We start from the raw sequence: 16,833 nt of genomic DNA on the forward strand, positions 1-16,833 counted from the left end.
GAGTGGATAACTGCTAGGATGCGAGGGAGTACAACGCACTGCTCTAGAATCATCAAAGCGTTTTTAGTGCCGGTGGCGCTATGTGAGAATGGAGAGCTGGTGTGTGTGGCACAGTAGTTGCTGTGCGCTCTTGCTGGGGAGTCATATGCTTATAATGCACCGTGCCAAGCAGGGGGTCCTCCACAACATGCTGTGCCTCAACTTCTTCATTACCCTCTACTGCCACATGAATGGATGCCGGTTCTTAAGTTGTACAATATTCTTACACAAGAAGAAACCTAATTATGTATAGTTTTATTTTTCTTGCGAAATTATTTGATGCACATTTGTGTACACTGTTTGCGTACTACTTGTTTCAATGTTCAGTTCCCATTGCATGTAGGAAACTTTATATAATTCACGAAGGTGATAATTTGATCAAAGAAGGATTACATTTAGACAGTTTCTCACTTTACCAGCCAACACTGGCGACAAATTGATGTATCCTATCGCACGCTCAGGAAACCTATTCTCTTGCGCCTCACCTAATGTGACAAACGTGGACATCAGTCCGCGCATGAACGCGCATACGGTTACGCGCTTTCAGCCGGTGACTCTTCAAAAACCAGATAGAATCCCAACGACCAGCACACAGACGGAATTTGAGTCCTGTGCGCTTTATCAAACTATATCGGTCATCCCATATGACTGAATTCCCTTTGCAATAATAGTCAAACTCAACGGATTAACCAACGCGGGTAAGGTAATTTGTCATTTTATTCAAGTGTTAAAGAAGGTTCTCTGTCGCAATAACGAACTATAGGCAACCAAATGTGCCATCTGTATCATTCATTTTGCTTTATATTGTTGCATTCAATAGACTACATCTTGTACTAGTTAGTGCATTAATAAATAACACCCACTTTTGTTTCTCCTATAAAGTTATTAGGCTATATGAATGAACTCCACTGAAGGCAAGATAGAAACCGTGGCAGCCAAATATTCTAAATTGAAAGAAATATGTGAAATTGTTTGCCTTTTTATTATATTCAATAGTGCCTTCAATATTCGTACTTGCTTAGTGGTGCGTATTATGATAGTCATGTCTGAACAAAACGATGTGTTATGTTATTTGGCATAGGGGAAAGTCATTCTAATATGGGGAAAAAATATTCTGTTTTTGTTCTGTATCAGGAAAATAGCCCAAAGAGTATTAATGAACGTGTTAAAAGAGACAATCATATATTGAAATAATGTAGAGAGGGAGTCAGAGATTTTAGGTATGCTGTCTCCATGTGAGATCATGCATTTTATTAATCAACTGTAAATGAATATAAAGCAGAGACAGTGGGTGTACAATATTTGTGGACTCATCATTAATAAGGGTGTTAATTAAAAGCAAGCCAATCAGCAGGAATGTGAATGTGATCACTATGAGAACTGTGGAGAGACCTGATTGTGAAGCTGCCAGCAGGGCGATCTGGGGGTCATATCCAGTCCACGTTCACTAATGAGAGAAATTTCATAAAAATAATAACATACTCAAGGAAGATATTGAAAGATTAATCATGACTTTATGGTAGCCTAACCAGCAATTAATTAACAAAAGTTATTCCCCCATTCCACTTACGTAGATAACTTCTTAGTACACTATCACTATGCTGCCTCTTCATATAATGGGTAGGCTAGGTAAAGCAGTGAGCTGTGCCAATATAGCCAATCTCCTCCACTATGGACTGCCTTCCCTGTAGCTCAGTTGGTAGAGCATGGTGTTTGCAACACCAGGGTTGTGGGTTTGATTCCCACGGGGGGCCAGCACAAAAAAAAAAAAAAAAGTATGCATTCACTACTGTAAGTCGCTCTGGATAAGAGCGTCTGCTAAATGACTAAAATGTAAAAATGTACATTGGTGATCTACTAACATGGAGATGGTTAGTAGACCAACATCTCCATGTCTTATAATGAGTGTGATATGCTGTCAACAGTCATCTTTTTGGGTTCAAGGTTGGTTCAGTCTGATTGGTTGTTGTGTTTTGGTTTTTGAACAGTGGACCCAGCTGGTCTCCTTGTGTGACATCAAATGAGAGAGAGATATTCCACTGTCACTGTTCCAATTAACCCTGCCCTGGATAAATAGTCTCTCTCTGTCTCTCTCTCTTGCTCTCGCTGTGTCTGTCTGTCTCTGTTCTCTTGGCCTACCCTCCCCCTGTCTCTTTGTCTCTCCCTTGTCTTTCTCTCTCCTCTCAGTGGGATGTCTGTAGCTCTGTTCTCCTGGTGCTGTTTGTGTCTCAGAGCGTTGCTGGAACGTGTTTCTCTCTCTGCTCTGTGGGTATCTGGAGGAGGTTGCCCCGCTGTGAGTGTGTGTGTGTGCACTGAGCGTGCTCTACAGGAAGATAATGGCTACATTGCGGGATGTCTGTGATGTTGCTGTGCAACCGTGGCAATGTTCGATCTTGCCCCACATCTGTTGTACCTGTAACGAAATTGCCACTGAATCAGTTTGTGCCTCTTCTCTGCATCGGTTCACTTGCTGACAGATGGGCCTTCCTTATGGCTCTCATCACACTGAGCAGTTTGCAGGGGCTCAGCGGATAATGCTGCACACTCAGAACTGCAAAAGCTCCCAGTTGATGGTATGAAATCTCCAATATTGTTCTCTAGAGGGCTGAAGAATTCAAACTGTTTAAATCAGCGGTCATAGAGCCTGCCAGCTTGTAGTCCTAAAACCCAGAAATGAGTTACCTCTGGTTCGTTCAGGGTTTTGGGATAATCGCCGATAATAAGGTCTGAGATGAACACAGTCTGAAGAGATCTTCTATGTTGTGTTCTATGACATATCAGTCAGCTAACATGACCTTCAGGAATTATGTTGCCATTATGGGCTCAAAATTCACAAAAAGTGACTTTAGCTGCTGAAGATTATCTTATAGAACAAAACATATAAGATCTCCTAAACCCGTGTTTACCACAGACCTTATTTTTGGCATTTATCCAAAAACCCTACAAAAACTCCATTCATTTTCCCATAGGTTGAGTCAGTGCCTACAAAAAGACGCCATTACTATTGCTCTCTTGATTGGGCAGTTGAAATACTACTTGCTGAAACATATTTTTATAGTGCTTTCAGTAGCTTTCCTAAAGTGTTTGTTGAGAAATCTGATGGAAATCAGACTTATGAAAGTTAAGTGTTGGTAAACATTGAGAACCTTATGTGTTAATTACATGGCAAACACCTGATGAACAGCATATTTTAATTGGCTAATAGATACATGAAGGCATCCATTGACCCTTTAAGTTTGCCAAATGATTGAGAAATCAATCCTTTCTTGGGCATTTAAATATACAGGCTATTGAATGATCTTTTTCTATGCATTCTTATTTTGACTAGAGTGTACAGTTATCGCAGTGGATCACCAGCTGTGTTTACCACAAGACCTCACATTTAGTTTTGTTTTGGGGTGGGGGGGGGGGGGGGGGGGGGGGGTTATTGGCATTGTTCACTGGGGGAGCAAAGAAAGGATGGTGAATTAGTCATGCGTTTCTGATCTGGTTGGTGTGAAGTCTGTTGTTCTCCAGTGAGCCGTATGTGACGGGGACAGGGACCAGAGTCCACCTGAGCCCAGCCACCCCCTCCCTTCCTGACTTCCCATTGTCCTCTCACTGTCACATTACACAGAAGGCACACACTCTGCAACCTGACGGAACACTGCTAATCAGGTAAATCATCTGATATAAATGTGCTTTTAGACATGGGCCTGTAATCTCTTTATGTAAACCCAGAATGATTCCGGGGGTTTTGGGGTCTTTGTTTGGTCGTTCTTCGTGGCCACGCTGGTTGCTAGGAGAGACAACAGGACAGGAGCAGATGGCTTCTGGAGGCTTGTGGCCCAGCAGGTGAAGTTATCTATGCACATAAAACAGAGTCCACTGCCAGCCCAGTGCCTTGTACCTCCCCTGCTTCGCCTCACCTTGCCTCGCTGCTCCCCTCACTACCACAGAGGCCCTCTTCAAACTATCATTTCAGCTGTGTCCATGATCTGTTGTAAGCTGGGCTTCTGTGAAGCATGTCGGGGCCTGATATTGTTGAGCACTGACCAATTGGTCATGGACCAGAGAGAGGTCTCAGATCTCAGTGTTTAATGAACCAGGCCTCAGAGGTGGCCCTTTGCACTCATCATCACTGGACCTACCTCTGTCTGAACACTAATTCATCTCAATTGTTTTAACCCAGCTAGTGGCCTGCAACTCATGATGTGCAGTCGTTCTACAACGTTCTTCAGAATCTGTGCTACCATGGTTTCTTCTTACTCAGTTTTTCAATAGGTTGTTCAATATGTTCACAGTTTTCCATGTATATAAACTGAAGGTACACCGCATACTGTATCCTACTCCTCCTCATGTGCTCTCAAAGCCCTCTCTGTCTTCAGAAAGAGTTTCACGCTTGGCCTGGCCCCCCTGGCCTGGCCACTTGGTTTCGCCCCCCTGGCCTGGCCACCGCCTTGGCGCCAGATGCTAACCCCTGCTGCGTCCTACCTATATCACACAGTGCTGTATAATACACTGTTTAGTAGGGGCTGCTTATCATCAGAAGATGCTGAGAACTCCACCCCAGAGTGTTCTATCACCACCCCCATCCTGAGTCTTCTGAAAGGACCACCTGTTAACGGCTACATGAAAGGGCCAAAGGAGAAGGGGCTCCGCTAGGCAAGGATGCTCTTTGCCTCTGTGCCCCTCTCTGTTACCCACCGCCTTCCTTTTAAGGCGACAGGGCTATTCAGGCTCCGACTACCAGTCCACACCGTTTCTATGGTGGCGCTCCTTTTCTCTTTATGTGAGAGAAAAATATTTGTGGTGCCATTCAATCAGGCTGCTGCTCAGCCTCTGTGTCTGCACCCCATTATCTGCACACTCATTTCAGAGGACTCTGTGATCTCCAATATGAGTCTAGGCTCAGTCAATATGTACAGTACATCATGTGCATTTGGATGCTGTTTATCTTTTGGAACTGGTTGGTTGGTTCATTTTGTCAGCAAGGCCTCATGGATCTCACTCCTCCAGAACTGAGCAGACCAACAAGCTAGAGTGTTTTCTAGCGATGCCATTTTTCTGGGAAGTCTCTCTGTTCTTTGATTAAAAATACCCTTCTCTACCACAGCAGTGTGAAATGTACAGGGCTGGAGGATGAGATCAAGCCTGACCAAACCCTTTGTATGGGAAATGGCACTGTACCTCTCTCTCAGACACACTGTAAGGTTATAGAAGATAAAGGTCTCACCTAAGCAGCTACCGTCCGTCCCACTGTTGTTTGCAAACTGCACTGTGGGTAGAACCCCCTCCAGAGACAGGCAAGAGAAAGCAGTTTGTGTCTAATCCCCATACAGACCTGCTTGCAATAGCACCACACATTCCCCTTGACAGCAGTCGCTTCTCCTCCTCCCCATAACACAACCTCCTAGTCCTGGCCTGTTTTCACAAAGCACCTAAATAACTCACTGTAAACCTCAGGGTGGAGGGGGGGGGGGGGGGGGGGGGTGTGTGTGTGTGTGTGTGTGTGTGTGTGTGGTGTGTGTGTGTGTGTGTGTGTGTGTGTGTGTGTGTGTGTGTGTGTGTGTGTGTGTGTGTGTGTGTGTGTGTGTGTGTGTGTGTGTGTGTGTGTGTGTGTTGATTGAAGAGGCAAGGCTATCGACCCACAACACCCCAGCAGCAGCAGGTCAATACTTCTCTCCTATAGATTTTCTGTATGGGCCGCACCATCGTCTGTCTTTAACATAAAAGAGTGGCCTGCCAGGGGCAGAGCAGTCATGCTGCGTTGCCAGGGCGATGGATGGTCCAAACCCATCAGAGAGGAACAGAAACTCACCTTGTTCTTTTTAATAAACAGCCCAAATGAACTCACATGAACTAGACCAGGGGGTTAGAAACAAGGACTTTGACATTTTACTAGGACATCCTGAGTTGAATACAAATGAAGTCGGTCAGTTAGCTAGTGGTTATTAATCCTCAGGCCCCATGCCCATATTCTCAGAAAGTCCCACTGTACCAATCACCTTTTGATCTCCTTAGTGCATTCAGTGGCAGTGCCACTAATTGGGTTATGTCATTATTTCTCAATCATATCGACCTCACACTTGATTCTTACTGTTCTAATAAATAGACAGGTGGGTTGGAGATGCAGCTCCTAGAGCCCACAGGTATACATAATGCAAGGCTGTGGTGGAGAACGGCTGAAGCATCTTATGATGAAGAGGATGTTCCAAGGCCAAAGACAGACCGGGAAATTCATTTTAACAACACATTTTTACAGCACTAAGGGTCTGTATCTCTCTGTCCTATATAGGCTCCTAAAGAGCCACTGCAGCTTGAGAGGCTAGCACAAGAGGGTAATGATTACTGCTAGGACTGATGAGTGCTGCCGTAGCACAGCATCAGGGATGGTGGAAGGGTGAGTAGGCTATGATATGGTGGTGCAGAGTGCTTCTGGGAACAGAGGACAAGGGAACAGCGTACTGTCTGGGGTCTTCCGAGGAGGATAGTGTGACTGCCTGGTGGTGGACTCCATGGCAGAGGAGGATAGTGTGACTGCCTGGTGGTGGACTCCATGGCAGAGGAGGATAGTGTGACTGCCTGGTGGAGGACTCCATCGCAGAGGCTCAAAGCCACAGGCACTCACAGAGGGATATCACACCAATCAGCAGTGACTGATGGTGTGAAACACTCTGTTCTGTAGGGATTATTTAAAACATGACAAGGAGACAAGTTTGTCTACATACTGTATATTTGAATGTACTCTGGACTTTCTGAGAAGTATAGTTCACCTGCCTAGTCCATAGTGTGTTTGTGTCATCATAATGTAGCTGCTTCTGTCCATTTTGTCATGTAAAATATAGAATGAGTGTACTGAAAACTGTTGTATTTTTACAGTGTTTATAGATGATGTCTTCCTCCTGGTGTCTGCCTCTGGCTCTCCTGTTCTCCACTCTGGCTGTTTCACACAGCGCTGAACCTGGCTCCACACATGCCAAGAGGAGACTAGCACAGCCCTTGCCAGGCAGTGGCAATGCCCTCCAGTACCCTGATCAGGGCTTCCAGAGTCACGGGCATGGGCACGGTAGGGAGCGTGGAGGGGGGCATGGTGGCCAGGGGTCCCGTGGTGCCAAAGCCAGTTCTGGGGCTGGGCTTCTCTCCCGCAGGCCCCTGCACCCCGCAGCTCGGCCTGAGGATGATGGGACGGGTCTGGAGGGCCTGAACCCGGTGAGACTGGAGATGGGTCCTGTGGGCAGGGAGCAGGAGAAGGGTCATGGGGGCTTCAGGAACCCGTCTCATGCCCGAGACAACCACCCTCTGGGGCCACGCAAGGGGAGGGGCCAGGGGCATGGGCACCACTTTGACCAGAGGAGACATGGAGGTCGGAGAGATAAGGGTCGGCTCACTAAAGGTGAGTCCCCAATGGATCTAGGGTTATCAGATAATGAGCCGTGAGCCTGTTTAGGATTAGTTCTCTATAAATGCCATAAAGAGTTCTAAAAGAGCACAAATACTAATCAATTTAAAAACAGAAACATAATGTTAAATTCTGTGATTTTGTCATAGGGCATTGATAAATTGATTAAGTATTTAAGTAGTCCCAACGCTGCCCCCAGCCTCCACCAAACCACAGGTACCCCATAAAGACACGAGTGCTTATTAGAAATACCATTGTCAGTTGTGCCTCAGTGTTGTAGGGTTTATAGAGATACGTGTTCATGGTAAAGAAAGAGCGACTGTATTTCCTATTTGGAAATACCTCCATGTATCACATAGCTCATTATGTATCACATAGCTCATTATGTATCACATAGCTCATTATGTATCACATAGCTCATTATGTATCACATAGCTCATTATTCATCTCAGAAAAATGAGGAGACAGTCTTTGGCTCCGGCTCCTATGAACAAAAAAATTGTAAAACATTTTTCTTGGCAACAGGGAGAGATCTTGTTAGGTGTATATGATCATGTCTGGCTATCCTTCACCTCCCCCACCCCTGTTCTGTCCTTCTCTCCCTCATTGTAGGTTTTCTCCCTGAGCCTGAGCTGGGCTCTGTTCTGAAGAACAGGGATCTGTCTGAGGAGGGATCTGTCTCCTCCGCCGCTGCAGCCACCTCCCCCTCTCACAGATTGACCCCGCCCACGGAACCCCCCTCCCCCATCTACGCGGTCTTTGGCTCCGGCTCCTATGCAGTTTCCACGGTGATGAGCGAGCATCTCCCAACGCTGCCCCCAGCCTCCACCAAACCACAGGTACCCCATAAAGACACGAGTGCTTATTAGAAATACCATTGTCAGTTGTGCCTCAGTGTTGTAGGGTTTATAGAGATACGTGTTCATGGTAAAGAAAGAGCGACTGTATTTCCTATTTGGAAATACCTCCATGTATCACATAGCTCATTATGTATCACATAGCTCATTATGTATCACATAGCTCATTATGTATCACATAGCTCATTATGTATCACATAGCTCATTATTCATCTCAGAAAAATGAGGAGACAGGCTTTTTAAATGACCTAACAGTTGAGGGTGGCTGGAACATAATAGCCAATATGGTAGACTGGTCTCAAGGGTTTTTAGATATGATGGATATAGTTATGCTAATCTACGTAACACATGCCTCGGGGGTCAAGTTCACACCATCATTGGTCAAGTAGTAGAACACCCTCTCTGTTACTGTCTTGGTTATTATGTATTCCTGTCTGGTAAATCCATGATTGAACGTCTAGGAGGCAATGGGCTCATTTGTATGAGGGGGGTTGTAGAAGTGTGGTGGCGAGGTGTAGCTGCCTGGCCCCTCCTCCTCATAGCCATCTGTCAGTCACTTTTTCCCAGCATGCTGCCTGGCATCACAGTGCTCACACACACAGAGTTAGATATCTTCTCTGCTCCTCAAATACAAATACTCCTTCTCATCTATCATCCCTCTTATCATAGGATGCTATCAAACCACCAACACACTCATTAGACTGGTAAATAACAGGACTCTGCTGTTCTGGGGAGCCTACTCGTTGTCTGTGGTGTTTTCCTCTCCCACGCCCATGGTGTTTTCATCTCCCACGCCCATGGTGTTTTCCTCTCCCACGCCCATGGTGTTTTCCTCTCCCACGCCCATGGTGTTTTCATCTCCCACGCCCATGGTGTTTTCATCTCCCACGCCCATGGTGTTTTCCTCTCCCACGCCCATGGTGTTTTCCTCTCCCACGCCCATGGTGTTTTCCTCTCCCACGCCCATGGTGTTTTCCTCTCCCACGCCCATGGTGTTTTCCTCTCCCACGCCCATGGTGTTTTCCTCTCCCACGCCCATGGTGTTTTCCTCTCCCAGGCCCATGGTGTTTTCCTCTCCCAGGCCCATGATGTTTTCCTCTCCCACGCCCATGGTGTTTTCCTCTCCCACGCCCATGGTGTTTTCCTCTCCCACGCCCATGGTGTTTTCCTCTCCCACGCCCATGGTGTTTTCCTCTCCCACGCCCATGGTGTTTTCCTCTCCCACGCCCATGGTGTTTTCCTCTCCCACGCCCATGGTGTTTTCCTCTCCCACGCCCATGGTGTTTTCCTCTCCCACGCCCATGGTGTTTTCCTCTCCCAGGCCCATGGTGTTTTCCTCTCCCACGCCCATGGTGTTTTCCTCTCCCAGGCCCATGGTGTTTTCCTCTCCCACGCCCATGGTGTTTTCCTCTCCCAGGCCCATGGTGTTTTCCTCTCCCACGCCCATGGTGTTTTCCTCTCCCACGCCCATGGTGTTTTCCTCTCCCACGCCCATGGTGTTTTCCTCTCCCAGGCCCATGGTGTTTTCCTCTCCCAGGCCCATGGTGTTTTCCTCTCCCAGGCCCATGGTGTTTTCCTCTCCCAGGCCCATGGTGTTTTCCTCTCCCAGGCCCATGGTGTTTTCCTCTCCCAGGCCCATGGTGTTTTCCTCTCCCAGGCCCATGGTGTTTTCCTCTCCCAGGCCCATGGTGTTTTCCTCTCCCAGGCCCATGGTGTTTTCCTCTCCCAGGCCCATGGTGTTCTCCTCTCCCAGGCCCATCGTGTTTTCCTCTCCCAGGCCCATCGTGTTCTCCTCTCCCAGGCCCATGGTGTTTTCCTCTCCCATGCCCATCGTGTTCTCCTCTCCCAGGCCTATAATTCCAGAGTTACTGTAGCCCTGTCTTGCTTTTCTGGCCTCTGTGAGTGTTTGATGTCTGGTCTGTCTGACTGCTTGGTATGCTGTTTACAAGCTGCCGGAGAACCTTGGAGACCGTGTGTATGTCTTTATTTAGGAGCTGTCAGATACCGGCCTGAAGTAGAAGCGATAGCCTCGCTTGGAGTGGACCTGGGTTCAATGACACAGGGATGCTGGGAGCGTTCTTAATTAATATTTGATTCCGGCTGCTGGCTAAATGAACAGCCAAGCACTAATATCCCACATCTAATTGATGTTCCTCAATATTTCCTCGGGGTGAGATGGAATGAGCTGGGATCAATGTGCACCAGAAGCCTGGTTGGTCCAGTCTCTCTAGGCATCACCAGGAGACCTCTCAATGTCAAATTGACGTCATAATAACCTGCTATTATTTTGTCAACACAGCCCAGAGGTCCAGAGGATATGCATTATGTAAAGAGTTTTGTTGAAGTTTATGACATATCGGTTTTGGATGAGTAATCCTCAGAGGAGTTTTGTTATTAAATTTGACTTCTGCTTAAAATTGCTTCAGCTCAGGGTTTATTATTGAAGGACATTGTTGACAGTGTTGGTAAAATCACAGCTGTGTGATTCAGCACAGGTCTTCTCTGACCAGTAGTAACACTACCATCTGATGTATGATGTATGTATGCTGCCTCAGGGCCATAAACAGTATAGTAGGTAGCCATGTCCTCAGTAGCCAACGGATTGCCTGTAAAGCACTCTGGGGTGTGAAGTCATGGTTGTCCACAACTAACAAGCTGTTTTATGGGCCAGGTGGCAATGCACATCAACACCCCAACAGAAACATACTGGAATGTAGTTAGAGACCAATGGTGTGAGGCTGTAATGGGGTATTTTCTCTGCATTACAGAAGTCTGGCCGGGGCAAGATGCAAGGAGAGGTGATGCCCACTCTGGACATGACTCTGTTTGACTGGACAGACTACGAGGACATGAAGCCAGTGGACGCCTGGCCATCCTCCAGGAAGAAAGGTCAGCACTTTAGATGTTTTGAGAAGATACAGCTAATGTTAACGTTGGTGGAAAGTGACACATGAATGTGTTCACTCCATCCCCGAAAAAAAACATACAGATGTAGGATCTTAATTTGAGCCAGTCTACTACAGCAGGAAAATAATCCTGCAGCAACAAGAAATCTCAATTATTATGTGGATTATAATTAATGGACATTTTTGTAGGGGTTGATACATTTTCGTAATGTGGAAATTACAAACTTCAGAATCCTTTTTAAATCTCAAATACACTACAAATGTAACATTGCCTGCATTGCAGGAAAGTTCTGCTGCAACAGGGTGATCATATTATTGTCCTACATCTGTAATGATCCCTTGGAATGTACTTAACACACAGCACAGAATAAACATGTTTGATATATCTGTTATTTCCTTGACATTGAAGTGTTTGCTTGATTGTCCATCTGTTTGTCTAAGCCTGGGTTGAATCATTCAGTCCAAGTACTTTATTGGCAATCTGTTTGTTGTTTTGCATGCTGAAGACAAGCGGCGCAGTAAGAACCTGAGCAGTGGCAATGTGACAGTGGACACTGATGCCATCGAGCCATGTGACCACCATCTGGACTGTCTCCCAGGTCAGTGACTAAACTGTCGCACATCCACTACTCTCCTGACCCCTGATCCTTGACCTCTGACCGCTCAGGTCATGGTCTCCAGAAGGATCGTTATGATAAAGGCCATGTGACAGGTGAAACATTTGTTTTTGAATTTACAACTAGAAGTCACATGGTTTCTCCCTCCATCCCCTCCTATAGGCTCCTGCTGTGACCTGAGACAACACGAGTGTAAACCTCACAACCGGGGCCTCAACAACAAGTGCTATGACGACTGTATGTGCGAGGAAGGTGAGTAAGGGATGTATCAGGTGAAAGCCACAGAACATCAGAGAATTTGAGAGAACACAACCAACAAACAGTAGGTGATAAAGGTCTCTTTCTTTATGTCAGTAGCCTGCTTATCCATCCTCTGATATTGTCCTATTACTTTGTCTAAGGGTTCCGTTGCTATGCCAAGTTCCACCGGAAGCGTCGGGTGACCAGGCGAAGGGGCCGCTGCGTGGTGCCAGAGTCAGCCAACAGTGACCAGGGTGCCTTCATCACAGTGTGAGGGGCGGCAGACACACACCAGAGGCCCCCACACACACCACACATTGAACATGACCACTCCCTCTGACAAAACAGACAGAACACAGGCTATACATCACCTGACAGTGATAGTTCATTCAGCATTTTCATACTACCAACTCATATCGTCTCCCCCACTTCAATGCCACAAAATCATGTACATGTACGTTAGGTCCAAAACAACAACAACTGTGCAGTGTCTGATTATCTGTGTCCTGTACATATGAATGTCTTTTCTGAGAATGGATTGATTACCAATTGCTTTTCTACTGATAATGTTACACTACTCTTTAAAAGGTAATTAGTATGATAAGCAAAAATGTTTGTTTGAGTTTCCTTTTATATGTTTAACTATGTTTTATTTATACAATACTTCAAACAGAACTCTCTGTCTATATTGTGTTTTTTCAACTTAATTGTATGTGATTAAATTCTTGTACAATGATGACGGTTGTCCCTAGTGTTCTTGAGTGTTGAGGGTTGATCTTTTGGGTGTAGGATTTAGCCATGTCAAATGTCCAAGACCTCATGTTACATCATACCACAGGGTTTCACATGATACAGAGCGAGCTATGGCTCATATGAGTCAGTGGGGGTTCATGTCCTTTGACTATTTCATGGACAGGCAGGCTTGGTTAAGATTCTTATCATTATGCTACCTCTATGTATTCAGTTTGTTTAGTCACGGGGATCAGGGTCTTTTATGAAATGTTATTCTCCATGACACCAGTGAGGATAATTCTTCTCAGCACTCTGTGTGGAGAGTTGGTTCCAAAGAGCCACAGGAGCTCTGAGGATGGGGCTGTATGCCCCCTGCTCTCAGTGGGATGCTGTGTGTCAGAGCCCAGGGCCTCCTGGAGGAGGACAGATGCTGTCTCTCACTTTCTTTTCCTGTCTCTCTCTCTCTCTGCTCCTATGCAGGTGACCTTGATCCTCCACAGTCTCACTGCTGCATCCCTCTTTCACACTCTCTTTACACAGAGTGTAAAGAAAGGGAAATCAATGACATCAAGTGCATTGGTGAGTAAAGCATTAGCTGACATGAAGTGTATTAGTGAGTAAAACATTAGCTCCCACTCCCACCACACAATTACACCTGTATCAATATTTGATCAGGCAGAGTAAGTAACACTTGTCTTTCGTCCCAAACAACCAGCACACTGGGAGGACCATGTTGCTCTCACTCTGATTTACAGTCTTGGAATAAAAGCAGTAGTGATGTATTTTTTATAATAACCTCTGAGAAAGTGTTGTGCTACTGAGTGCACTGCTGAAAGTTGGAAAGCAGCCAGTCGAATGATGGATCACACCCAGCCAAATCGTGGCAGGATACATGGGGAACAGCAGCATCAATAAGGGACCTGCCTAGACTGTAAAACAGCCCATAAAGCCTACAGATAGAAAGGAATGGAGAATTGTTTAACACTTAGTGTATGAGAAGATGTTTCAGAGGAGTGTTGTGTATGTGCTCTCTATCACTCTCATGGAAGGTGACAACCACATATTCAATTCAATTCCGATTATTGACTTGGCTCCCAGGTGCAAAGCAAAATTACAACACAAATTAAAGTAATATATCCATCTGTCACAAACACCTCCCTCTCTTTCTATCCTCCCTCCCCAGTCCCCCCTAGGATAGGATAAAGTAATCCTTCTAACCCCCCCCCCCCCCCTAAAAGATTTAGATGCACTATTGTAAAGTGGTTGTTCCACTGGATATCATAAGGTGAATCCACCAATTTGTAAGTCGCTCTGGATAAGAGCGTCTGCTAAATGACTTAAATGTAAATGTAATAGAGGATACCCGACCAACGTGCAACGAGACAGATGTGGCTGTTTCTACGACATTTTGAGATTAAATACGTCTTTAAATTAAAATGATAGAAATTATACCTGCTTTGAATAGAAACATTATTGCATGAATTCTACGTTGGTTACTGTTGCTGATGTCACAGAGGTCAAAGAGGTCAACAAGAGGTCAGGTCAGGGGTTGCACCTGCTACGGTTGGCCAGTGGCCATCTGCCATGTTACTGTCACAACAAATGGGTTCATTACCAGCAGGGTGCGAGAGGACAGACACCTTAAAAGAATTGGGGGACACTAATGATAACCAGGACTGTCTAATCCCTGTCACACCATTAGCGATAGTTAGAGGACTCAACTTGGTTTCTAAATAGTTTTAGCATGGACATTGCCATTGAAGGCTACCACCATTTTAAAGTAGTCAACTGGATGGGGATCCCAATGGGTTGGGAGCAATCAGCCAATGGGAAAATCTCATTTGCATCCTCCTCAAATCCCATTGAAGGAGAAGGTCAGAGGGGAGGGACTTGTGCCTTTCTCATCAATTGGTTTTGAGAAGGAGACAAGGAGAGAAGAGTATGAAATTGAGACCTTCCCATATATCAGATCGAGACACACTCTTTTCAAGCGGCATCGACACAGCTATGACTGGACGTGATTTTCGTAGCAGGTTAGGAGACCATTATCGAAGTGGCGTGAAAAGAGTGTTTCTCTGATCAGAGAATTGTCTTCTTCTTCAAATTGGGTGCTATGGTTTCTAAATGGCTTTAAGCTATATCACCTCCATCTAGTGGCCACAATATATTAATGACGTACAAGATTTGGTTCAGGACTCCAGTACAGCAGGTGGCCAGCCTGGTCTCATAGACTAGACATAACATAGTAAATGTAAATCCGAGACACTCAATTTAGTATGATAAACTCAGCAAAAAAATAAACGTCCTCTCATTGTCAACTGCGTTTATTTTCAGCAAATGTAACATGTGTAAATATTTGTATGAACATATCAAGATTCAACAACTGAGACATAAACTGAACAAGTTCCATAGACATGTCCCTGAACAAAGGAGGGGGGGGGGGGGGGGGGTGAAAATCAAAAGTAACAGTCAGTATCTGGTGTGGCCACCAGCTGCATTAAGTACTGCACTGCATCTCCTCCTCATGGACTGCACAAGACTTGCCAGTTCTTGCTGTGAGATGTTACCCCACTCTTCCACTAAGGCACCTGCAAATTCCTGGACATTTCTAGGGGGAATGGCCCTAGCCCTCACCCTCCGATCCAACAGATCCCCGACGTGCTCAATGGGATTGAAATCCGGGCTCTTCGCTGGCCATGGCAGAACACTGACATTCCTGTCTTGCAGGAAATCACGCAAAGAACGAGCAGTGTGGCTCCAGAGTATAGGCCTCAGTGTAACGCTCATTCCTTCGACGATAAACGCAAATCCGATCATTACCCCTGGTGAGACAAAACCGCGACTCGTCAGTGAAGAGCACTTTTTGCCAGTCCTGTCTGGTCCAGCGGCGGTGGGTTTGTGCCCATAGGTGACGTTGTTGCTGGTCATGTTGCCGGGGCGGCAGGTAGCCTAGTGGTTAGAGCGTTGGACTAGTAACCGAAAGGTTGTGAGATTGAATCCCCGAGCTGACAAGGTAAAAATCTGCCGTTCTGCCCCTGAACAAGGCAGTTAACCCACTGTTCCTAGGCTGTCATTGAAAATAAGAATTTGTTCTTAACTGACTTGCCTGGTAAAATAGGCCTTACAACAGGCCTACAAGCCCTCAGTCCAGCCTCTCTCAGCCTATTGCGGACAGCCTGAGCACTGATGGAGGGATTATGTGTTCCTGGTGTAACTTGGGCAGTTGTTGTTGCCATCCTGTACCTGTCCTGCAGGTACCAATCCTGTGCAGGTCTATGTTGTAACACGTGGTCTGCCACTGTGAGGATGATCAGCTGTCTGTCCTGTCTCCCTGTAGCGCTGTCTTAGGCGTCTCACAGTACGGACTTTGGAATTTATTGCCTTGGCCACATCTGCAGTCCTCATTAAATCAAATCAAATCAAATGTATTTAATGAGGACTGCAGATGTGGCCAAGGCAATAAATTCCAATTACATCAGCTGATATCTCAAAGTGCTGTACAGAAACCCAGCCTAAAACCCCAAACAGCAAGTAATGCAGGTGTAGAAGCACGGTGGCTAGGAAAAACTCCCTAGAAAGGCCAAAACCTAGGAAGAAACCTAGAGAGGAACCAGGCTATGAGGGGTGGCCAGTCCTCTTCTGGCTGTGCCGGGTGGAGATTATAACAAAACATGGCCAAGATGTTCAAATGTTCATAAATGACCAGCATGGTCAAATAATAATAATTCACAGTAGTTGTCGAGGGTGCAACAAGTCAGCACCTCAAGAGTAAATGTCAGTTGGCTTTTCATAGCCGATCATTGAGAGTATCTCTACCGCTCCTGCTGTCTCTAGAGAGTTGAAAACAGCAGGTCTGGGACAGGTAGCACGTCCGGTGAACAGGTCAGGGTTCCATAGCCGCAGGCAGAACAGTTGAAACTGGAGCAGCAGCACGGCCAGGTGGACTGGGGACAACAAGGAGTCATCATGCCAGGTAGTCCTGAGGCATGGTCCTAGGGCTCAGATCCTCTGAGAGAGAGAAAGAAAGAAAGAGAGAAAGAGAGAATTAGAGAGAGCATACT

General features: G+C 46.1%; 1 protein-coding gene across 5 annotated transcripts; it reads left to right on the plus strand.

Annotated features, from left to right (window-relative positions):
- Positions 1-598: 598 nt before the first annotated feature.
- On the plus strand, positions 599-12,777 carry LOC106565906 (draxin-A-like). Of its 5 annotated transcripts, XM_014133586.3 has the most exons (9): positions 606-737; positions 2,517-2,612; positions 3,541-3,696; positions 6,901-7,414; positions 8,033-8,259; positions 11,046-11,166; positions 11,690-11,782; positions 11,963-12,052; positions 12,202-12,777. In XM_014133586.3, the coding sequence occupies exons 4-9, from the start codon at positions 6,910-6,912 to the stop codon at positions 12,312-12,314; spliced, it is 1,149 nt and encodes a 382-aa protein (XP_013989061.1). In that variant the 5' UTR covers positions 606-737; positions 2,517-2,612; positions 3,541-3,696; positions 6,901-6,909; the 3' UTR covers positions 12,315-12,777. The 5 variants fall into 5 exon arrangements, with proteins under 5 accessions (XP_013989060.1, XP_013989061.1, XP_013989063.1 ...); XM_014133588.3 differs by lacking the exon at positions 2,517-2,612 and having other exon boundaries at positions 608-742; XM_014133587.3 differs by lacking the exon at positions 2,517-2,612 and having other exon boundaries at positions 610-737.
- Positions 12,778-16,833: the final 4,056 nt, after the last annotated feature.

The sequence above is a fragment of the Salmo salar genome, chromosome 12, assembly GCF_965601325.2.
Source record: "Salmo salar chromosome 12, fSalSal1, whole genome shotgun sequence".
NCBI classification, from domain to species: Eukaryota; Metazoa; Chordata; class Actinopteri; order Salmoniformes; family Salmonidae; genus Salmo; species Salmo salar.